The 24427-nt window shown below is 35.8% G+C and overlaps 2 protein-coding genes across 5 annotated transcripts in view; one reads left to right on the forward strand and one right to left on the reverse strand.

Annotated features, from left to right (window-relative positions):
• The window catches only part of COG5 (component of oligomeric golgi complex 5), a 180071-nt gene that overhangs the window by 134223 nt on the left and 21421 nt on the right, over positions 1-24427 (reverse strand). The gene's annotated exons all lie outside the window — the stretch shown is intronic.
• GPR22 (G protein-coupled receptor 22) lies at positions 10985-16990 on the forward strand. 4 transcript variants are annotated; one of them, XM_054276015.1, is made up of 4 exons: positions 10985-11032; positions 11180-11432; positions 12441-13489; positions 15382-16990. In XM_054276015.1, the coding sequence occupies exon 4, from the start codon at positions 15407-15409 to the stop codon at positions 16706-16708; it is 1302 nt and encodes a 433-aa protein (XP_054131990.1). In that variant the 5' UTR covers positions 10985-11032; positions 11180-11432; positions 12441-13489; positions 15382-15406; the 3' UTR covers positions 16709-16990. The 4 variants fall into 4 exon arrangements, with proteins under 4 accessions (XP_054131990.1, XP_054131973.1, XP_054131999.1 ...); XM_054275998.1 differs by lacking the exon at positions 10985-11032 and having other exon boundaries at positions 11040-11432; XM_054276024.1 differs by lacking the exon at positions 10985-11032 and having other exon boundaries at positions 11040-11432; positions 12441-12701.

Here is a 24427-nt window from a genome sequence, read left to right on the forward strand (position 1 = left end):
CAAAACAGCAAAGAGCTGGGTTTTAATAGTAATTAAAACTATTTGGATATTATTTCCTTCTCCCAGAGGTAGCATAACAGAATTTTCTCATTTGACGTTCAAATATAATTCAAACATCAAAACAAATAAATAAATTACTAACTCAGTGGCAATTCAAAAGCTAAAACACAGCCAAAGGAATAAATTTTTCTGTTCAGAGGGTAAAACAATAGCTGCCTGGCTGCCTTCTTGAGCCTGTCAAAGAAGAGGCTGACCTAATCTGTGACCTGCTCACACTGTTCACTGCTTTGATATCTAACAAGCACTTACTAGACAATAGTATCAATGGAAACTGGAAGCTATACATTAACCTGTGAATGTGTAATATTTGTCAAAAGAGAATCCAGCTTCTTGCATTATTTTGCAGGTGCTAAAATTACTTAAAAATAATAAAAGCTCAAGCCATAAAACTCAGCAACATTCACATGTATTTCTAACTGCTACTATTATTCCACTGTGTCAGTAACCAATAATGCTATCCTAGAGTAGAATATTGCTGCCAATTTTACAAGCAAAAAAATAAAAATAGGCTTTCCCAGAATTAAAACTGCATTTCTTTCCATTTATTTATTCATTCATTCAACAGATGCATTAGCCAAGACTCCGCACAAAACCAGAATATTACATTGTATCAGCTGGATGTATTTCTAAAAAGAATCTAAAAAATTAAAAAGATTCGTGATTTGGTGAATTCATTTCTTCAGTGTCTACATCTAGCAACTCTCAGCAATCTTCAAACATACTTTGAAAATATAGATGCTTCCAGGCTAGCACAGAAAGAAAAACTTTGCATCGTAATCACAGATTTAAACAAAGATTTAAAATTACAGATTAGCAATTTTATGTGGACTCTCTACAATCCACAGTTCCATCTGCAGCTGCTGGTTCATGGAATTTTTGGGATCAATCCCATTTCCACTCTCATTTCCTTGTGTTGTGGATCAAATCTACTCAAGGCAATTTTGTGCCCAGCTGATCACAGGGTGCCATTCAGCCAACTGCCATACATGGCAATCGTACCCAACAGAATTATACTGTGGTACCAAAGTGAAGAAATACTGATATTGCTGAAGAATTTTTTCAAAACATCCAAAACTTAAAGCAGAGTTACAAGTCAAGCTCTTAGCAGCTTCATACAAAAGCAACCATGAAATTCAACACTCAACATCCTCTGTCTATTTATAGCAAAAGATCATTAAGAAAATGAAGAAAGCCTATATAAATAAATCTGAAGAGCAGCTCAGTCACCCTTGCAGCAATTCTCACCATTTCCCTGTCCTTGTGTGTGACTCCTTTAGTTCTCATCAAATATTCATGCAACTAACTCCATGCCTGGCTCATCCTCAACAGGAGTCTTTTCATCTTCCTCCTGCCACGTCACGCACACCTAAGGTGGCACTGGCAAGAATGACAAAAGGGGAAATGCACCAACACAAGGCACCTAATATATTAGTAAGTTTCTTTTCAGTATGGCAGAACCCAAAGTACCACACAAAAAAACATTATGTCCAGTTTGTTCTACTCATAATATTGATTTGGTTAACTGTTGTTAAACTGCATGGCACTGCTTGTTACAGGTTTTATTTATGGAGCATCTATACACTGAATTTAACCTCCTAGTTGATGTCGGAAGCAACAACTTCTCAATGTCAAATTACAGGTGAAACGCAATTTTGCATTTTTGCCCTGTGCTTAATAATCTATGCATACTGCAAGGCCTGTTTCTTCAGAGGTGGGGGGTGTTTAATTTTGAAAAGATTGATGATGAAGTAGAGTTCTATACTGTTTCATCAATACATTTTTTAAAATCTCATTAATTATTTGCATCTTCTGAAGGTTTGTTTTGCTCCCCCATCCCTCTTCCAATGCAGTTGAGGACTTAAAGCAATTTAGATAAAAGTAAAGTTAGCACAAGAAATAATTTATATTCTGACTTTGCCAACACATTACTTTATTTTAGAAAAAAAAAGAAATTCATATCTTGAGAGATAGATACATGAACTATTTTTTCCACTCAAACCCCAATTCTCTCCCTATTACTCCAAAGCATTTCCTTGGTTTAACTTTGTCAAGTCTAGTTAGTCATTAAAAATCTGTGCTTAAAGATCTGCAAAGAGAATAAATGAGGAAAATTTCTACAGTCCATGCATTCTTCAAAAAGAAATTGATTTTGTATTACAGAGACTGGACAGATTAATGAAATACAGACAGCCTTTCCAGATCTGTGCTAGGCATCTAGGACATAACCAAATTGTTGTTCTACCAAATACAATAATGTGAACAGAAACTATGAAGCAGACACACAATGCTCGGGCATTGTGGTCATGGACATTGCAAAGAAGCTAAAATCCTTAGTTTAAATGCTAATCCATACTATCTCTAACTGTCCATATAAATTCACTCTAGATTAAGGGTACTGAATACAAACTAAAACTCTGTCTACTATCAATCGTTATTGCCCCAAAGTATACTGTAATAACTGCTTTGCCTACAGGCTTCGAGATTACTGAGAGTGGCTTTTATACTCTCACAAATGCTATCAACACAGCCTGCAACATTTATCAAGGTTTGCACTCAACCAACAGTCCAACAGCCACTGAGTTCTTACATACAGATACACACAAACAGCATATGAAAATCCCTGTTGAAGTATTCTAACCTAGACCTGTATTGCTTATTGAGATAATGCCAGCTTCAAGATTTCAGAGTGGGAGTATTAAACAGGGTAACAGCAAGAGTCCAATAAACAGGTAGATGCCTAGAATTTTTTGATGGTGGCAAACAAAAGAGGTTTCTGAAGAAAATACATATAAAATTTGCAGGGTAAAAACCCAACTGCCCTGGGGGGAACAGAGCAGGCTGAGTTTTCCTTTTACTTCAACAGCAAGGCCACAGAAAAGGCATTACAACATAAAGCAACTTCAAAGAAAAACATTTCAAGCCTAACGACCAGCAAGTTTAAAGTAGTAATCACTTTCAAAGGGCAGGCTCTCCTCTCCTTTCACTCTTTCCTCGCATTAAAACCAATTTGCTTGATTAATAATGTTCTCCATATCCAGCTGTCTCTCAGAGGGAATAAATTCTCACTGGGCACCAGATCTACTGTGGAAAGAATGAGAACTAGAAAAGACCTCTACCTGTGTGAGAATGGCAAATTCTCTTTTAGAAAGACAGCACAGTAACAGGCAGGCAGTACGTAATAACTCACAAGGTTTTGCTGTTGATGGGTTGTTGCTGTTGCTACTCCTCGTCTTCCACATTTCCTCCAGGAGCTCCTAACCCAAGGTATTATTTTGCAGAGCAGCTAGCCTAACTAGAAATAGTGAAGCTTCTCGCTTTGAAAAGTACCAGAAATAATGCACAAACCATTTTTCCTTTTTCCTATTCCAACTAAATTTCATAGCCCCTACCACTACAACTCATGCTACCTATGTTTTAATTGACTATGTAGATCATAAATGAAGGCTGCTGAAGAATTTGACAAGCTTTTTCTCCACAAACCTGTATTTGCTCATCATCCATCGGCACAATAACGTCTTGAACAGCCATTTTAAATTTCACACAATTTTATTAGTAAAATAAAACATTAGGCTTCAAGCCTAATGACTGCAAAGCCAGCTCCAGGCATCAACCATATACAGTGCAAAACAGCATTCCCTTCCTCAGACATACCACTGACACTACTGCTCTCAGCCTTCTCCCAAAAAACAGCAAATGAAAGCATTTTTCATACAAGCTGTGGTTTGCTTCAGTATTACAGTAAGTGATTTCAAAGACAACAATTATGCAGTGAGGTTAAAAATACTTTAGAAGATGGAAAAAAACTGAAACTATGGTTTAGGCACAAAAATCCTTGATATTTGAGAGCTTCACAGACAAAATTAGTTCTTCATATGCATGCGTATGCATGCATTTTTACTCAGTTTAGGTATTTATTTTAGATTCTACAGCTAAAATAGATACATTTTTTTAAAAAAAAAACAGAAAATATGAAGAGGTTTAAATTTTTCTTTCATTTATCCCCTTAAGAAAGTAAGAGATGTTTTTCAATAATCAATAAAAAAATTAAACTATATTACGGATACAAATTATGAAAATGAATGAACCCAAACAACAGAGGAAGAACAAAAATAAACTGAATATGATACCAACACAAATCTAAATTTAGATCAACATGCACATCAATCAAATGAATATTTTTTTTAGTAGAGGAAATGTGAAGCCAACACACTGTACTAAATTAGTTCAATTTCCATGTTATTATGCATTTATCATTATAGCTTATTAAACTATTTAAACTTCTCTCACATGTCTTTTTATGGCACTACATAAACAGATTTTCTATCAGTTTCCCTGAACAACCTCGTAAAATCAACTGAAGAACCAAGGTGGCAAAGAGGGAACAACCAAGTCATTTATCATTTAAAAAAATCAGACAAGAAAACATAGTGTATATAATTTTTCGGATTTTGAGAATTTAATTTGTGGAATATCACCACTGTCAGACTGATGAGAACTTCCTACATTTGAACCAAACACAGAGGCTGACAATATTTTAAACTGCTTATATCAGACATTCACAACAAGGGGGGTAATCCAACTACCGTCTTTATGTTTTATTTTGTTGTCTGAAGAAGGCAAAGGATGTTCCTGTCACATGCAGAGTTACTGAGCTTTGATTTTAAGGTTAGTAAGCCTACTAGTTCCTTTACACACACTCTGTAGTCTTTCCAAACTGAATCAGCCAAGCCCAAGCAGCTACTCGATCGAGACTGACACATATGAAGTCACCCTTGTGGTAACCCTTACACTGCTGTGTTAGCCTTAAAAGAATTGAAGGGCCATGATAGTTGATACCTATTCATGTTGTGTTCACTCTTTACTTAGAGGGCAGTTAAGATCCTAAGGTTTGTCTCTTAATTTCAGCTAGAACAATGCTCACCACTAGGCACACCATGTGAACACTTTTTCTTAATTAAGAGACAATGGTACCGCCTTTCTAGTTTACAAAATTACTAGAAACAAAGTCTATCCATGATCTCTGCTGAATAAACAACTCTAGAGAAAATCTTCCTGTTTTCTCATTTTGTTTTAAATTAGCAATTCCACTTAAAGGATATTGCAGCAGGAAGGTCTGTAACCAAACCCCTGCATCAGGGGATTGTAACAGGGCAGCTAGTGCTGCTCCTGCTGCTGCCCATCCTGCACACCTGGCTACTCATGACTTTCACAACAAGAATATCTGACAGAGAATCCTGAACCCGATCCTGAAGTTTCAACCCTGCATGTTAACTTCAGCTGCCTCCCAATCCAAAGCAACATAATCAGCCAGGCAGAACACTTCCTGACAGGTCTACACGGAGGCTGCTGTGCAATGCACAAACACAGAGCTGCCAGGAGCTGGGACCTGGATGTGCTGGGCACCAACCAACAGCAGGCAACAGCACTGAAAAGTTCCTCCAACATGCAAAATACCTGCATGAAAGAAAGGTAAGCAATCCAGGGGACTTCAAACCACAAGGCAGTATTTCCTCATTCTACAGCTACACAGCATCAGGACTTGAGCTCCAGAACATTTCAGCTACTATGCTAAACCACTTTGCAACTTTGGGAATGAATGTTCTTTCAGGCACGCTTTCACACGGCTCACACAATGCGAGCAGGTGCCTTTTTTATTTGTATGTTCAAAGCAATACAAAAGATACGATGTCAGAATTCCAAAAGCCTTTCCATAATAATGAAAATCCTCACAAAAATTCAGTAACAATTACCAGCTTGGAACTAAGAATATTTTACAAAAGCAGAAACCTCTCAAGTTCTCAGAATAGTTAAAGCACAATTGTAATGAAGGAGAAATCAAATTCATAGCAATATTACAATTTTTAAAGTAAAATAAAAAAAGTCTTTAAATTTATAGTCACTAATTAAACTTTTGCCAAAAACGACTACAACGTACAGGACCGCTCATTATGAATGTTTACACTAGAGGACAAACCACCTCCATGGAGAAAAGCCAGAGTGAGACTGATGTTATTTAAATTACTGCTAAATTTAACAGCCATACTTTCCTCCTGAGCATAACTGATACTGCTTTTTTTTCATTTCTACTAAAATGTTTAAATAATTGTGCAATAATACACTAGGACCATGATTTACCTGTACTACTTAACCAAATTTATTGCCATGAAACAAAAAGGATGCCTTCCCTACATGTGAGTGACAGCCAGAATGGTTTTGCAATTCTTCTTTGGTATCACCTCATTGTGCAAAACTAAAACAAGATACGTGTTTGGTATTAATAGCTAAAGGGCATTCTCTAACTTACACATTTCCTCATGAGTACAGAACCTTCCAGTGCTGAAAAGGTCAATAATTGTTCTAACATGGAATACTACTGAAGAAATAAGCTATGCCTAGTAGTTATACAAACCCAAAGGAATCTTATAATGCATTCTTATTCCATGGCAAAAGTAGTTAATTTTTCCATACTTAAGCTGCTATGCTGTCATTAACTCTGAATCTTGAAAATTAATATGTACACATTATATATAAAAATACATAAACATGTAAAATATGCATACTATTATATTTTTATATATATAATTTATATATTATCTATTCTATGCCTATTTTAAAATACTTTTCTTTGTGCTGCTTCCAAAAGTATTCATCTTTGTAAATACAAGAGGAAGCACAGTGAAACAACATACAATTTATCTGGAAAATCCAGATTTTTCCAGGGATGTAATTCTACAGCGGCAGAACCGAGATCAACAATGTCCCATGTGCAGGACTGTTTTCTGTCGAGGGAAACATGAATATCAGAAAAGTGGAAAAAAAAAAACCTTCACAAAACCCAACCTAAATAAGTCATTATAAGAATAACAAAACAAAGCAAGATGGCAATCAATAGCAAGGGAGAAAAAGAAATAAACTTTAAGGGTAAGACACCGAATGGAAAATGAATTTTTTGTATTTTTCTGCAGCCAGTCCTCGCTGCAGAAAAGGAAAAAGCCTTAGATCAGTTCTCTAGAGATTAAAGAAATGAGAATAAAGTACTTGAACCAAAAGAAAGAAAAGACCATGTTACCATCCAAGTCAGAATAGTACTGTCTACAAATTCTAACTGAATTTTTGTCGTCTATTCACTATATCACTCTTAAATAATAATAAAAACCTTTACGACTAAAAACCTTTATGTCTGGATCTTGTGCATGGGTCAAGAGTCACCATTTACATAAAAACATGCTCCAGCATGATCCAGACCAGCAAGCTGTAATTTCAGTATCAGGTAGAAAGCAGAACACATTTACAAATTCAGCATAACAAGGGCACATGAGTACAACTCCCAGACTCAAACAGCTATTATCCATTGCTTCTTTTCCCTTGATACTATAGAAATTACTGGATTTTCATCAATATTCTAACAAAATTCTTTGCAGCTGACTATTGAGGAAACTGAGATACAACAAGGTAAGAAACTATTTTAGATATATTTCACAAACTGCTAGAACAGATAGAAATCACAAAATATTCAGAAGAGCTAGGTTAGAATTGGGCATGGCACTCCTCAGAGTAGGTAAATGAAAGGTACAGAGGAGCTATCTAGCTGGATATGTGTAGATGCACCATGTAAACAATGCTGAACAACAATCCCAGGGCAGGATATCCAAAACCACACAATATTCATTTTCTAAAACAATTTGAGCTCTAAAGACACTATGTGGCACTAAAAAAATTGTATGAGTTAGGATCTCAAGTCTCTTGCTAGTATGAAAACAGATGACATTTTTAGACCCAGACGCAGTAAAATTCTAAATAGTCACTAAATGAGCAGCAATATTCAGAGTAGGAAACAAGATGTGCAGTACAAGGAAAAAAAGTATTGCTGAAACAGTCAGGAAGAAAAAAAGAATAGTGCAGAGAACAAGAGAAGTGAGCAGACACAGTCTCACAACTGTGCCAAAGAAGATCTTCATGAAGAAGGTCCATGACATCTGGATGTTAAAGTAGCCTGCAGTAGGTTTATGCAAAGTTAAACTATAAAACACATTAAAAGAATTCTAAAGCTCCAAAACCAAGGACTCTGATAGAAAAACATTAGAACTGGGTACTTCATTTGGTCCTGCTTGACCTTTTGAGCCTAATGAGTCTTTTTTAACAAAATAAGCTTATTTAAAGCACTGCAGTTCAAGAAACTGATTCAAGGTGATCTTATAAACTAAACAGCAGAGCTTTGACCTTCAGACCTAGAGATGACCTACCATGGTTAGGGAATGCAGTAACAGCCAATGTTGGGACATTACTTCTCTGTGTAGAAAAGTAAGACAGTAGATAAAAGGACCAAAAATACACTACAACTTGCAAATTTCTGGATTTCCTCCTCTCAGCAAACCAGAAAATATACTCTCACATACAGCTATGACTCCTGAATTGAATTGAGAAGTGCTACAGGGGTGTGTGTTATGGCAATTGCCATTATCTCTACCCCTGTGCACCCAGTGTCCCTTTACATGCACAAGCCACATTACCCTTGTGCTCCACTCTGATTCAGGCTCCCACCTCTCTGCATTTCTTTTCCCCCCACATCAGACCCAGCAGCCTCAACCCTTCACAGTCTATTCTCTGTTACCATCTGGATCTTCCTATCCCCTTGTGCTGCCATTCTCAAACTCTTCATCACCAGTCTCCTGGTTTAGGACTCCTGCTGTTCTCTGATACTTCTACCTTCTTATTACCTTTTCACCCCAATTTTCACTACCCTAAAAGCCAAAATACCAGTCAAATTCTTTCTCCCATCTGTACTGATATAGAAACAGGTATAAGAACAGCACATTTTCTGTTTATGCTGGGTGCCTGCACATGGCTCCTTTTGCCCACTCTTCCCTATCTACCCTTTGAGGATGAAGTCATCTGTTCACACCATCTTAACTAGCATCTGCACAGCAATGGCTTATAAGCATGTCTATCCATCCACCTACTCCTGATTGCCTCCATATGGTACTGCTTCTTTTCTTGATTTTGTCTCCAGAAAACTTAAGCTTAATATATGTTCACAACTCAGCTCCTTATCACTCCTCTCAAACACTTTTTGCAGATAAAACTTCTGCCAATATCACCTCCTGTCATATAGGTAGTCTTTTGTGACCCCTTTGCCTGCCTTTGAACCATGTATTCATGATATACCCAAAATCCTGTTACAATCTTCCTCCGTGTGTACATCTTTTTCTAACAGAACAGCTCATCCAATACCTCCATCTTTGTTCAGGCACACAAGGCACACATTGAAGAATTAGAAAGGGAGATGGAGATTCATCTGTTTAAATTTAGACAGGCTTCCTTACTTATCCTTAGTCATACTGAAAGTGAAGCAAGTAAATCTCTTTAATATATTGGTATTTATGCTTTCATTTCGGGAATCCTCTTTATCACATCACCTTTAAGAGCTATGCTGGTTTCATTCGTTTCAAGCTCTTGAGAGGCAGATGATACAGAGACAGCTCAAAGGGCTCAATCAGCTGCTACTGAGCATAGCCAGCTGGTACCCAGTGATCTCTCTTCAAAGTTTCTGCAATCTTTATTTACATGGTTCCTGAATGCAAAAGAGTATGGAACAGGAAGCATGCTGGATGGATACAAAGCCATTTTAAAAAATAAATAAAGCATGCTGTTACCTAAAGATAAATAATATATTGGATGTCTGCCTAAAAGAAAAAGTAAAGAAAAGAAAGACATCTGAGTTACACAACTGCATTATGTATTTGCATTAACAATCTAAAACCAGAGGACTGCATCAAAATTTGACCCAAACTACCATCTTAACACAGTTACTAATGTACGAAGTTACTTATGTATTTAACATTTAGTACTTTATCACACCTTACAAAAAAACTTAAAAATCTTTTAAATCATGGTGAAAAAAAGTCCCACACTCATCTGAGATTATAAACTACCTATAGGACATTTTATACTCAGATATTCTTAAACTAATTGTTTCAGCAAACCAATTTTGAAAAATATGGTTTTCGGGTTTATGCTGAAATGATTTCCAAGATTTATTTAGCACCACTACTAATTAAAACAGGTATTGTGCTACACTTCTTATTACGCGGTTGCGAGCATTGCTTGTACTGACAGAGCAGATTCAGAAATAGGTGACAAAACAAAAAGTGAAAACAAAGACATCCCTTGCAAAGTGAAGGTCAAGAACATCATGCAAGAAAGACATCCTTACAAAAACCTGTCAAGTCTCTAACAAAATTCACGTGGAACATGCAAGTTTTTTTAGAAGTTTACATTTCACCAAAATTAATAACCTCCACAACTATACATACATTGTACATAGTGATGGATCCTAAAAATAATTTTTTTCTGATCATGAATCAACCAAATTATCACCTCTGAATAATTACCAGGGTCTGAATAATCTTGGTGCATCCTAGCATAAATTTTCCTAATATACATGTAGGTATCAAGTTATCCTGAATATAAATTATTGCTACAAAACCTAGATGACCACTTGCGTGTAAACATGTACGGTGAAATTCAGTATGGCTTAAAGAGGCAGCATTATTTCAGAATGTTCTTAGGACAAGAAAAATCAACCAACCAAAACAAATAAACAAACAAAAAAATCAAACAGAAAACTCAAACACCCTAAAAGCTCAGAAATGGAAAGTAGGCAAATATAGACTGTAGTAAGCTTTTAAAGTAATAACCGTTTAATCCCTTTTTTTTTCCTCACTGCCATGTGGTTTCCAGTGTACACAAAGTAAAGAGTGAAAAGGTAAAAATAAAACAGGCATACCCTTAATATATTCCAGAATTCATAAATCATTTGTAAATTTAGTCCTTTTATAAAAGAATCCTTATATAAATTGGGGGGAGGGAGGGCATCAATCCCATATATGAAGCACAATTAAAGCCCAACATCACTGACCAATCAAAATTAGTGAATGCACTGCATCTCTCTGCAGTGAGGAGAAGCGACAAGGTAGGCTGTCATTCTGCAAAAGCTGCCCATCGCAAGCTTTCCTCTCAGAAGCACTGCTCTTCTTTTTTAGAAAGCCTGAATCTCCGTGGTGTCTCTGGAGACAAGAAGCCTTCAGTATGTTAAATTACTTTCATTATGTATTTTCAGATGCTTATTGATTCTACCGTAGGAAGAGTGGGAGACTGCAGCAGCCTGTAAACCAGAACTAAAGCAATTGTATACATGAGCAGTATGCTGAAACAATGGCACAGTACAGGCACAAATTTTCATTAAGGTCATTTTTTGAAGATATGCTTATTACCCTGTTTCCCTTCTACTCTGCTAACAAGTGAACAAAATGAATCCCTCCAACCTGGAACTGCTTCACCTGCATCGAGAATTTACCAAATCTTTAGTGGAGGTAAGACCTGTTCCTTATTATGATATGCAGAATAAGCAACATTAAATCAAATTAAAAATTGGAGAATAAAAAGGCAAGAGATCAGCTTCAACTTATATTAAGCAGTAATATATTGTTATATTTGAGACCAGGAAATATTTAAATGCTATTTCCCTTTCCTCATTAAAAACATAATGATAGAAAAATGTTATTCTGTATGAAAGTCTTCTAGAATATTAAGAAACTGTTTTGTTTGTACAACATGAAGACAGTACAGTTTAAGCTCATACAGTATTGGGGAAAACAACCACATAAAGCAACCGGGAATATGCTTTTCCTCCCTCAGCAGTATTTCCAAATATTGGCAGTTAAATACGTTTCAGATTTATTCAGTTACTCTTCGAAGGATCAGACAGTCTGTAATTAGTGCATACTTATTGCTTTATGAAGGTTGGCTCATATGACTAATCTCTGATTGCTCAAGAAATCCCCCTTTTTTGTTGTTTTTTTTAAACTTATTTCTTTCATTATCCTATACATACAAGCCATTTATTAGCATGGATTTGCTAAACATCTATTTCAAGAAAGGAAAGTATAACAGTGTGCAAATTAAACAAAAGTGTATTTTTTAAAAGGCTCATTAACTCTGTTCGTTTCTCATTAAAAGACAAGAGAGTTGTATGTATAAACTACCTGCTCACCAGAGCTACAAAACTACATTTTCTAGCTTTAGTCACAGACACTGCATCCAACAGTTATTGCTTCTAGCCAGGATTTTTTGTAACCTGTACTATCTGGAGAACAGGAAACTTGTCCAAAAAACATAAATTCATGTAAGCTGGCAAAAGAATATGATGTTACTAGCAAATAGAGAGCAGGCAAACTGATTTTCTATGTAATCTATAAGGTCCATTTTTAGAGATCCTTTATTCATTAAATAAGTGATATTAGAAAATACATTCTTGCATTACTTTATTTTTTTTAAATTATAGCCCTACTTTTAACCTTTTTTTTCCTCCCCTTCACAAGGGCATGCAACAACTAATTCAGTTTTACTACTGACAATATGAAGAATGCAGTTGACCGGGTATCTTTGTAGCTGTATGACCTACGAGCAGCAGGATGCATCCCTAAAATGTATTCTTAAGACATAAAGGAATTAAAAACAAAACATGGAACACACTTGCATTACCATTTCCGTGCATGACACTTCAACAATATACATGGAAGACTAACACATCTGCTCAGATTTTCATTACAAGAAGAGTGCAATGATTGATTCTTAAAATGGTGAGCATTTCTTAAAGAGGGATTTATAATTTAAAACCAGAATTGTGGAAACTACTGATGCATGAAGAGACAATGAAACATGAAATCCCAAAAGGAGAATATGCATACTTCATCAGCAAGCAGAATAAAGGTTTAACCAAGCTTTTTCTATACTACTCATTAAATAACTTGTCATAATGACTAATGGATATTTTTCTCTCAATTTTATGATGTTATGTATTCTCCTTAAATCAAAATAAACCAAATTAGGTAACCCATGGTTACTCTCAAAGCACATGAACTGGATTTTATGATGTATAGCAACTTCTTTCACTAAGCCATCACTCAAAAGTAATGAGCAGGAATATCACAGAAAGAAATATGCAACCATAAACTAAGGATGTCTACACACACCCTGAAAACTGAGATCAGAAAATACTATTCTCTAAACCTGGAAAATAAAAACAGGCTTCTACAAAATGCATCAGGGGAAGGAAATTAACATCACTTAAAAGAAGGTTTATTTGTTATTGCTGGCTTGAAACTCAGAACAGACACAGAATATGCCCTGGTCTGTAGAAGTATCTGAGGCAATTAAGAAGTCCCCATGTTTAATCAGAACTTTTTGCTGCTGAACTGCAGGAACAAAAAAAAGGAAAACAAAAAAACCTGCAAGAAATGAAATAAGAGCTCAGCTACCACTTGATTTCCAGGGCACAGTGCGTGTCAGAAATCTCTCAGTGACAGCATGTGTCGCTTTCTGCCCAGCTGCTGCCACGCTGTGCCAGGCCCCTGAGGCACAGGAACAGGTAGGTGCCCCCGCTGCCCGCGCGGCGCTGGGGGAACGAGCTCCTGGCCACACAGCTCTGCTCCCAAACCCAGGCCATGCACCCAGGAGGTGATGCTTAATCTATTCATGGCGACCTAACACAGCTGAGCTTGTCTGCTTTCACAAAAACTCGGTCGCTGTAATGTGAGGGTGAGACTGTAATTTGTTTTAGCAGATCTGCTTTTGATTTCTTCCTGGCTTTTGCTAACACAAAAGAACTTCATTTGTTCAACAATGCATTTGGAATGGTTTCTTGAAATCAATTCACAGCCAGAACAGCATGCAAGAGGAGATCATATCCCTGAGGGTTAATGTAAGACAGATAGAGGTTGCCTAAATTAGAAATGAAACAAAGCTTTTGAAATATTTCTTGTTTCATTTCACACCTGAGAGTAATACGTTCTAATTTACATCTTTTTTTATTTAAGAGGTACATGTGAAATAGCTGTTGAAGAATACCAAGAATTTTCATCATACAATTTGCAATTAATAGTATTGTTCAACTGAAGCTTTTCAGAACTGCAGATGAAATCCATTTGCATACTGTATCCCAAGTGTGCTTAATTCATACTTTCATTTTAAAAGAGCTCAGTTTTGTTCACCTTAGCACTATCCATTTTAATATATTCAGAATAGAACAAAGGTCGACATCCAAATTTATTTTCATGCCAAATATGTCCCCTCTTAAATTTAAAGCTACCTAGGAAAAAGCCCTCCAGTATCATAACAAGAAATTGAATAACCTCTCTTTTATTTATTCAATCAATTACAAACTCAAGAGCTGGCTGACGATATAAATCATACAAACATCAGGTATTACATGCAGATGCTATATTTAGAACTTAGCCGCATGTGTAAAACTAAGCAGATGAAACACAAAATAAAAAATCTGCTAGATAAAATAAATACCTTTCTGATCCTTATTTCTAAGAGAAACATGCTATGTATGTAAATCTGCTTGGTTTAACTGCAGTTTGTATTAAATACTAAAAAAAAAAAAATACCAAAATCAAAATCTGAAAGAGACAATTTTCTTTTTAAATATTATTTGCTGAAATTATTCCCTTAAATATATTCTGGATTAAAATCAAATACTCTTCCATTCCATGCAGGCATAGATTTCTTGAAGCAATTGAAAATTCAAATCAGAAAAAGGAAATGTAGTATATTGTAATAAACTCAACTTCCCAAACCCATATAAGTTCTGCATTTGAAATTATATATACTTTATATAAAGCTGTTGTAGTGGCAAGCATCATACACATAGATGCTCAGAAGATTAAAATGAACAGAAGGTTTAAACTCTGTAAAAAGCTGGTGCATTACAGAACATCACATTTCAGTCCACAGCACTACCGTAAATGTTACAAGAAAGAGGTGGATAAATTGGCATAAATAATTTAAACATCCCTTTTATGATACATAAGCAGCAGTGCCCCATGCTCCTATCACTTTTTTTTTTCCACAAGAGCTTTTTAAAATCATCTTGATCACTAATTTGTTAATACTTAACAACATTCTTCTAAAATGACTCTCAAAGCAATACAAAGGCTATGCACAAAGTATGGTTTATTCAACAAATGAGCCCTTTGTGAAAAACCACATCACTATAAACAAAGGCTTGCCTCCCTAAGTGGAAGCTTTTCACTATTTTTTCTTTTTTCAAACAAATCCTGCTTTCTTTAAAAAGCAAAGACCTTACTCTAGATCTTCAGGCTTTTGAGTCCATGCCAATTAAAGCTCTAAATATACTGTAAATGAAGAGTTTGGTAAGAATATTGCTTTTTCCCCCCTCCTCCTTCCCCAGCATTTATCTCCAATAAATGTTAAAAAAAGAAATCAAATAGTTCCATATTTTATTTCACCTTTCAGGAGAAAAACCAGCTGCAACAAAAGAATGTGTTTGTCCCCCATTCTGGAAGTCAACATGCAGTCCGAATCTAACATTACAGTTCGAGATGCCATTGATGACATCGATACCAACATGTACCAACCACTGTCATATCCATTAAGCTTTCAAGTTTCTCTCACTGGATTTTTGATGTTAGAAATTGTTTTGGGACTTGGCAGCAACCTCACCGTTCTGGTACTTTACTGTATGAAATCCAACTTAATCAATTCTGTCAGTAACATAATTACAATGAACCTTCATGTACTTGATGTAATAATTTGTGTGGGATGTATTCCTCTAACTATAGTTATCCTTCTGCTTTCACTGGAGAGTAACACTGCTCTCATCTGCTGCTTCCATGAGGCTTGTGTCTCTTTTGCAAGTGTTTCAACTGCAATCAACGTCTTCGCTATCACGCTGGACCGATACGACATCTCTGTAAAACCTGCTAATCGAATCCTGACCATGGGAAGGGCTGTGATATTAATGACATCAATATGGATCATTTCACTGTTTTCCTTCCTGATTCCTTTCATTGAAGTCAACTTCTTCAGTCTCCAAAGTGCAAGCACTTGGGAAAATAAGACACTTCTGTGCGTGAGTACAAACGAGTACCACACTGAGCTAGGAATGTACTACCACATTCTCGTTCAGATCCCAATATTTTTCTTCACTGTTGTAGTAATGCTAATTACATACACCAAAATACTCCAGGCCCTAAATATTCGGATTGGTACAAGATTTACAACGGGACAAAAGAAGAAAAACAGAAAGAAAAAAACTATTTCTTTGACCACGCAGCATGAGACTACGGATGTGTCCCACAGCAGCGCAGGAAAAAACGTCGTCTTTGGTGTAAGGACTTCCGTGTCCGTCATAATTGCTCTGCGCCGAGCTGTGAAACGGCACCGGGAGCGGCGAGAACGGCAAAAGAGAGTCTTCAGAATGTCCCTTCTGATCATCTCCACCTTCCTTCTCTGCTGGACACCCATCTCTGTTTTAAACACCACTATCTTATGTTTGGGCCCAAGTGACCTTTTGGTAAAGTTGAGATTATGTTTTCTAGTAATGGCATATGGAACAACTATATTTCACCCTCTACTTTACGCATTCACGAGGCAAAAGTTTCAGAAAGTTCTGAAAAGTAAGATGAAAAAGCGAGTTGTTTCAATAGTGGAAGCAGATCCCATGCCAAATAACGCTGTAATACACAACTCATGGATAGAGCCTAAAAGGAACAAAAAGATTACCTTTGAAGACAGCGAAGTAAGACAGAAATGTTTAGTACCTCAGGTTGTCACTGACTAGATTTCAGTATTCACCAAAACACATCAAACGGAATATTTGAACAAATTGTAAAAAAAAATACTGCCAAATAAGAAAAACTTTTTTAACTATTGGCAAGACTGTATATTTTCAATATATATGTTAAATACAGTAGGTCTTGTATATTCAATTTCTTCATTATGTAAGATATATGTTGCATGGCTGTTTGTTAGCGTAACACCATGTGTATATTTGTCAAAAATATTCAAGTCCTCTTTTTTTAGAAAATAAATAGCCTTAAAGAAGTGCAAACTTTTAAAAATATTTGTATGGCTCAGTTTCTCTGTAAATATAAAATAATTTTTAAGTAAAAATTGCACTTGGGATTAATTTTCTATAGCACAAATTCACCATTTTGTATGATATGGTGTTTTTAAATTTAATTCATAAACAATATTGATCAGAGTATTCTGAATATTATGCAACTACAACCTGGATGCATTTTGACCTCATATTTAGATATTCCACTTATTTCAATCTTCTCCAGCATGTGACTACCATGCACATTATGTCCTTCAATTACTGGTTCAGAAACTTTTGATATGGGGAAAAAAATTCATACCAGTCCAAAAATTGACAGTACTCTTAAGAAAAGTAAAGTTTTGCATATGCAATCTCAGATCTACAATTTCTACATGGAAAATACACAACTTCGAATAATTACAAAGGACAGGGCAGGAGTAAAAGGCTAAATTAAGGAAAAAAGCACGGATGAGAAAATTATTTGGCTGATGCTAAAGGTCAACCAACCGAGTCAATCCTGTGCAAAGGTTTAGATTTTTCACACTGACCTCCAGTGTGACACAAGGACCTTTCACACAGGAATTTTTCATTCCTACCATCTATCTACATAGATATGACTGTCAAATGCCACAGCTAAAGTAAAAGATAATTTTCCTGCCCTTGATAACTTTATTATTCTCCACTGTGTTCAGCTCTAGCCATGCAATTGCCTTGTCACAAACCAATCACCAATACTGCCAGCTACTGCATTCCTGCATTTCCTGGGCAGCCATGGCATGCTCTTGTTCTACACTGTCTTCTTCAATTTCATCCCAAACCTGCATTTATCATCATCCATAGCACTGTAAACAAGAATTAAGATCTTTATCCAAACATAAGTTTGTCAAGTTGTTTGCACCATGCCACACTTAATTTCTTCATTTCAATGAAACCCTGGTGGGGAGGGGGAAACAAAACAAAAACCTGCAAAATCAATGAGCATGATTTCATTCCTCTTGTTACATAAACTGATCAATGTGTCACCAGCTACCAGTATATTTAAAATGCTAATTCTCAATAACTATTATCTTATATAAAAAAGCAGATCATACCCTTGAATACGAGAGTTAGCTTGACTAAAACATTACATAAAAAATTAGGATTTCTAAAGCACTTTTCTGAAGTTGTGCATAAGAAAAGGCACAGTTTTAAGGGAACAAAAAGCTCTTCTCCACCACATAGCTAAATTATTAATCATATGTGTATTGCCAAAACTGGTTTTGTGCTTAAAAAAAAATACCTGCAATGTACTTAGTTTACTTGAGCTCATGTCTTAGCTTACCAGACCTGAAGACCCAAAATATAATACTGCAGTTCCATATTCTACAAACAATAGCCACTTATAATCATGTAAATTCTATCTAGAAATGTTATTATCTGATTGATGTGAAATGATACAAAATTACTGTGTAATATATTCAAACATACTTTCATATTTTCACTGAGGTTTTTTTGTGGAAACTGGCCCAAAAATACCTGCATTCAACTGCATTTAAAGCACTTTTTTATCCAAGTTCTCTCTGATTTCCTAAAAGAATTGAAATCCTACATCTTATTTGAGAGGCTGCAGAGAGGAAGTAAATGAAATAATCTCTTTTTTTTTTTTTTCAATCCCATATCCTCCACATTTACCAGTTTAAAAATTCTTTTGAGAATAATTTCTGAAAAGAAATGCATGCAAAATATTGAAGCAGAAACTATTTTTTTTTCTTTTTTGTACCCCTTCTTCATTTCTCTTTCCAGCTACCCTCTGTATTTTGAACACTAGAAGCAGAAGCTGGGATGTGTAGGGTTAATATCATAACATGATTTCAGTGATTACTAATCTTCCAATAAAGCATTCTTAAATGAAAGATACTACTCATTCATTTAAAAAGAAGGAAAGAGAAATGATAATGAACAGATTAATAAGTCTACATCATGTTCTTATCTGAAAAAAGCATTTAGAAAAGCTTTCAGACTTGAAAGGTTTCTTGACAACATAACCTTAGTTCTTAAAATTAAATAAAACCTCAAGAATTACACATTTAGTGTTAAAAGCTCATTCATTAGAAAATCAGATGCACTGAAGCAGCACTTCATAGTAGAGAAAGAGCAGCCTAGGAATTGCCCAAAGAGATTAAGCCCAGTTTTAAAGGCTGTGTCGATCACACTCATTGATTGCCTTTACAAATTCATTTTTACTATTTTTACTTCATTTTTACTGTTCTTCATCTTCAATAAATTTTTAAAAAGAGGACTTATACTACATAGGAGTACACTTTGAGGGCTGCAAAAAAAAATTCTACATACAGAAGGAAGGTACACAAGTAAGAATATGTGCCATCCTACATAGACCCAGAAGCCATCATAAAACAGAACCATAAATTATCTGTGCCATATGACAAATTTAACACAAGACAAAATAAAAAGTAAATTGTGAAGACACACTACATATCCTACAGACACAAGAGGATTTCAGGAGTGATATGACGGTGTGGGTGCTTGACAGATAGACTAAAACAGAATGCAAAGAGGCAGCATCACTGAAGAAAAAAGGGCAAATTTATGCCATAGTATTGTACAATAAGAAGCCCACTACATTCTTTAAAATGATCTCACCACAGTGAATCATTAGTTCAATTACATTTCACACCACTCAGCCTAAGGCAAGCAGAATTGTACAGGACGCCAAAAATATTAATTCCAGCAAACACATCTCAGAAACACAAGCAAGCACTGCCAGTTTCCACATGTTCTCTGTCTCTAAAGTATTAGCTGGTATCTGACTATGTTGTTTTTTAACTGCAAATGCATTTCCATTCAATTTTATATTGTAAAATGAGGTTATCCCACACTAAAAATACCAAAATAAGCAGAGTGTAGTGCCAGTATCTATTAGAGTATTCAAGAAGCATACCTTCACACACTAGTACATCACAAACCTGTGAAACTGAAATGTAAATACATCACATCATCTAGTTTCTAGTACACAGCAATTTTTATGGATTACAAGGCATGTAATCCACACATGGTCGGAAGTTCTGTTTACTTTATTAGTGCCAAGGGAATAGCAGTCACTTCTGTACTTTCTAAATATATTAGATTTAGTATGCAGTTGGATACACATCAGATCAATTCACCTCCCTTCATTGTTACATAAATACACACATGTATGTCATACATAATTATTATTTATTTGTACACACCAAAAGGTGGGTTTAACATCAGGACCTACTTTTTATTTATATGAAGGAGATTTGGTAAGAGTATCACTGAACTGGACTGACAGGCACTATGTCCCACCACACATAAACTTAAACATCCTATCTTCCCCACCCATGTTGGATTTTTTTCATTTTAAGTTAAATAATTCTTTGAAAGGCTACAGAATTTACTCAGACAGAAGAACAAAATTTCTGTTGTGTTAACCATTAAATATACTATATTGCAGTATTTCTTTTTAAAGCGATGTATGTGCTAATTATGAAATTTCTTTGACAGTTGAATATTCTAGACTTATGTTTGTTTCCTACGAAAAAAAGTTTTAGTTGCCAATTGCCATCAAACTCTTTTGAAAGGAGAGAATACAGCATTCTTTAGCAAAGTTTCAATGCAGTATTAAAAAATCTAGATTATGCTAAATTACTCTTCTGTTACCCATTATTCAGACAAAATACCTCCAACATACAGCTAAGAACAATCACCTTCTGTCTTAAAGTTTTCCAGCCTTATAAGAGCTGAATTCCACTCCTACTTCACACATTCTGCCATTATATCACTGAATGTATTTGTCTTACACCAAGAGGAAAGAAGAATCTGACTCTATAATTACCATCTCCTTTTTCTACTTCATAGAGCACTTGTGCAATTCAAGAAGCAAAATGAAATCGAGGGTTTGGTTTTGTTTTGGTGGGGGAAGGTAAAAAAAAAAATGGAAAAAACCACATACTAACAGGAAAATCAGAATCACTCAGAGACAGTAAGTGTTAAAGAAGAAGGATGTGAGGAAGAAGAGGAATACAGGTCCAGCAGAAAAGGGCAGAAGGAAGCACTCAAAGGCAGCTAGGGCCATCGGGACCACAGAAAGGCAGAGGGCAACACACACTTGCTGTGGGAAAAATGCTAACCTTAATTTTTAGGTTGTAGCAGCCAAAAAAATAAGAACTTGTCTTTGAATCACTAAATGTGATATGTGGTTGTGCCAAAATTTCTGAGAGGAGAGGGGGGAGCAAGATGAATAGCAACTCCAGAAAAGGCTTTTGATTTAACAAAATATACACAGAGTAACTGACAAACCAAAAGCATGCACAATTCTATTACCCGTTTTCCTACAGATAAAATACAAAGTACATACAGAGTACAAGCATTACAAGAAAAGACCTGAAAGGTTAAGCATGTGCTCCCAGTGATACATTTTAAAATATGCTATTGAATTTTCCTTTAGTCAGTCAGATAATTTCAGTTCATCTGGATGCTTAGAGTGTGTTTCACTACCACAGTATGTTTTTAACTACTGTTTTAGCTTTAGATTAGCTAAGCTACAAGCTTAGTTTTAGCTTCTTTATCACAGTTTAATTATTTTTGTAGAGTAATAAAGTGAAGGAGATATATCATTAAGCATCTTTAAATTCTTTGCTAAAATTATATTTCACTGATTATTATAAATTGAAACAATGGGAGAAATATCTTCTTGTGTATTTACTTTATAGATTTCTCTATCACCTTCTTTTCCTATTTTACAAAGAAATTCTCACACAATGAAAAGAAATCCACTTGAAATGAAAAAACAGGAGATTTACAGTGAAAGTTGTGTGATAGGTACAGAACATGAAATTATTAAACCAATTCTTTTTATAGTTTGAATGAATTGTATCCTTAGCATATAAGCATTTCTATATCCACATTCTGATTCCTGACACTGCAGCCAGGCAAGCAGGCAGGCAGGCTGAGAGCACAAAGCTGTTGGCACACAGCACACTCGTGTTTCCTTTCCAAGATGGGTTTCTGGAAATATACTTTTGGTTTCTGTTACCCTGACACGATCTCTAACTTCCTACCATATATTGTAACAGTTTAACCTGATACCATGTCTAATAAACAAATCAATGTCACTACTGAAACAACATTGCTGTAAAATCTGTCACTCTGGCTATGTCAGACTGCTATTAACATAGCTGTATTAGCACAGTTTTACTTTTAACTGTACCAGGAACTCTCACAATCTGTTGTGAGATTTTACTTCAAATTAAATTCAATTTCAACTCAATTAGTAGGGGGGAAAAAAGCACAGTAACTTATTACTACTCTGCACCACAGTTTTCTTTCAAATTTTATTTCAAGATATTTTTCATAGATTCCTGTCAGAAATAGAGAAAAAAAGGGATAAGGAGGAGAAAAGGACATCTTCCCACATTAGTAAGTTATTACAAATATAAATTATCAATAAATTATTACAAATCAGTGATAATTTATGTACTAGGCTACATTTACAACAGGCTGAAAACACACTTAAGGCAAAAAAGAAAAAAAGATAAAGGAACACTATTTTTCATGTATGCATCATTGCAAAACAAAAGGTGAGTGTGAGCACTGCAGTTGTAAAACACCTTAATAAAATTGAGGAAGATTATTACTCCTGCTAAGAGCTCTAACAGCTAGTAAATGAGACCTATCAATGAACAAGAACAAACAAAAGACGTCAAAATCGGTTGAGGAGAAGCTCGATATGACCCAGATACGATCCAGAAATGTGCACTTGAAGCCCAGAAAGTCCAAGGAAGCCCATCAGCATCAATGGAATCTGGCCAGCAGGAAGAGGCAGGCGATGCTCCCTCTACTCTTCTCTCATGAGACCCCACCTGGACTGCTGTGTCCAGCTCTGGGGCCACAACCCATCAAACATGTTGACCTGAGAAAGTTCAGAATGGCCATGGAGACACCAGAGGGGTAGAGCAACTCTCCAATGAAGACAGCTGAGAGCTGGGGTTGCTCAGCCTGGAGAAGAGAAGGCTCTGAGACCTCAGAGCACCTTCCAGTATCAGTGGGACCTACAAGAAGCTTTTTTACAAGAGCATGTCATAAAAGGACAAAGGGCTTCGGCTTCAAACCGAAGCAGGACAAGTGTAGGTTAGATATTGGGAATTAATTCTTTAATTCTAGAGACGCTCTGGAACCTCCATCCCTGGAAGTATTCAAGGCCAGGTTGGATGGAGCTTTGAGCAACCTGGTCTAGTGGAAGGTGTCTCAGCTCACAGCAGGGGCGTGGAAGCAGATGGTCTTTAAGATCCCTTCCAAACTAAACCCTTCTGTGATTCTGTGAAGAGAATCTGTGGGTAAAGACTACATTATGGACATCTAACCTTTACGGTCAAAATTATTAAAATGGAAGTATACAGCTCATTTGCACTTGCATCAAACAGCAATGAAGTACAGAAAAGTGCACATGAAGACAAGTTAAAGAGATCTTCAAAAGGATTAATATATTCAAAAGCTTCTAATAAATCTTGCCTCAGTTTTACAGTATGCAGTGAAGATTCCAGAGCAGTTCAAATAAACTAGAATAAAAGTGAGAAACTTTTGATACAGTCACTGATTTTTTCTTGTGTCCTGAATTTTTTTCCAGTCAAAAGTTTCTGCAACTCTAGTTTGCTAATCAGGTCTGCTAAAACTGGGCAAGGGGAGAATCTTTGAAGTTATAGACAACCTGGCAGAGAAACAGTATGTTCTCAAAATAATAGGAAGTTCCTTCTTTTAATGAGGTTAGGTTTCCACATTTTTCCCTGAGATTACATGAAAAAAGGTATGAGACCCTGCTGGTTTTGAGCTGAAGAAGGTCTAACTTCAAGACAACTAAGTCAGTAATTAGACTTAATGCCTGTGAATAACTGAAGGTTGGGCCTGAAAGGTAAACACATAAGACAACTGGACTATTTTATGTTTCAAACAATAACTGAGCAGAGATGATAAAATGCTTAAACAATATTTGAAAATTATGTGTATGAGTTGGGTGACAAAGAGAAAAAACTACTCCTGTGAAAACAGCCTATTTTTAAAGCTGTTTCCTATGAAGAATGAAATCTTCCTCTACACTTCTCAATACTTTGTGTTACACACAGTAACACCTTCACTGATCCTTTAGGCAAGACAATAGTAACAATAGTTACAGGGATAACTAGTAACAATAGGGATACTGGCTCCCATCCAGGGCCTGAACAAAGATTAGTCTTTAGTCTACTTTTCACAGCTATTTGGTTAGACTTTTTAACCAGAACTGGCTATACTTTAATGAGAAATGAACAGGATAAAATTAGGTATTATATTTAAGATTTGAACAACCAGTATTTACTTGAAGAATTACAACAAAATTGTGTATATAATCCAATTTTTCAATTATTTTATACTTCTGAATTTGCCAGGCCTCATTTTCCAGTCCTTAGC

Source organism: Melozone crissalis, unplaced genomic scaffold (assembly GCF_028551555.1).
Source record: "Melozone crissalis strain CALT ecotype California unplaced genomic scaffold, PUWL_Pcris_2 ptg000004l_1, whole genome shotgun sequence".
NCBI lineage: Eukaryota > Metazoa > Chordata > Aves > Passeriformes > Passerellidae > Melozone > Melozone crissalis.

Bases quoted from the DNA above. Each gene is read 5' to 3' on its own strand.
- GPR22 (XM_054276015.1), top strand. From the start codon at position 15,407: ATGTGTTTGTCCCCCATTCTGGAAGTCAACATGCAGTCCGAATCTAAC.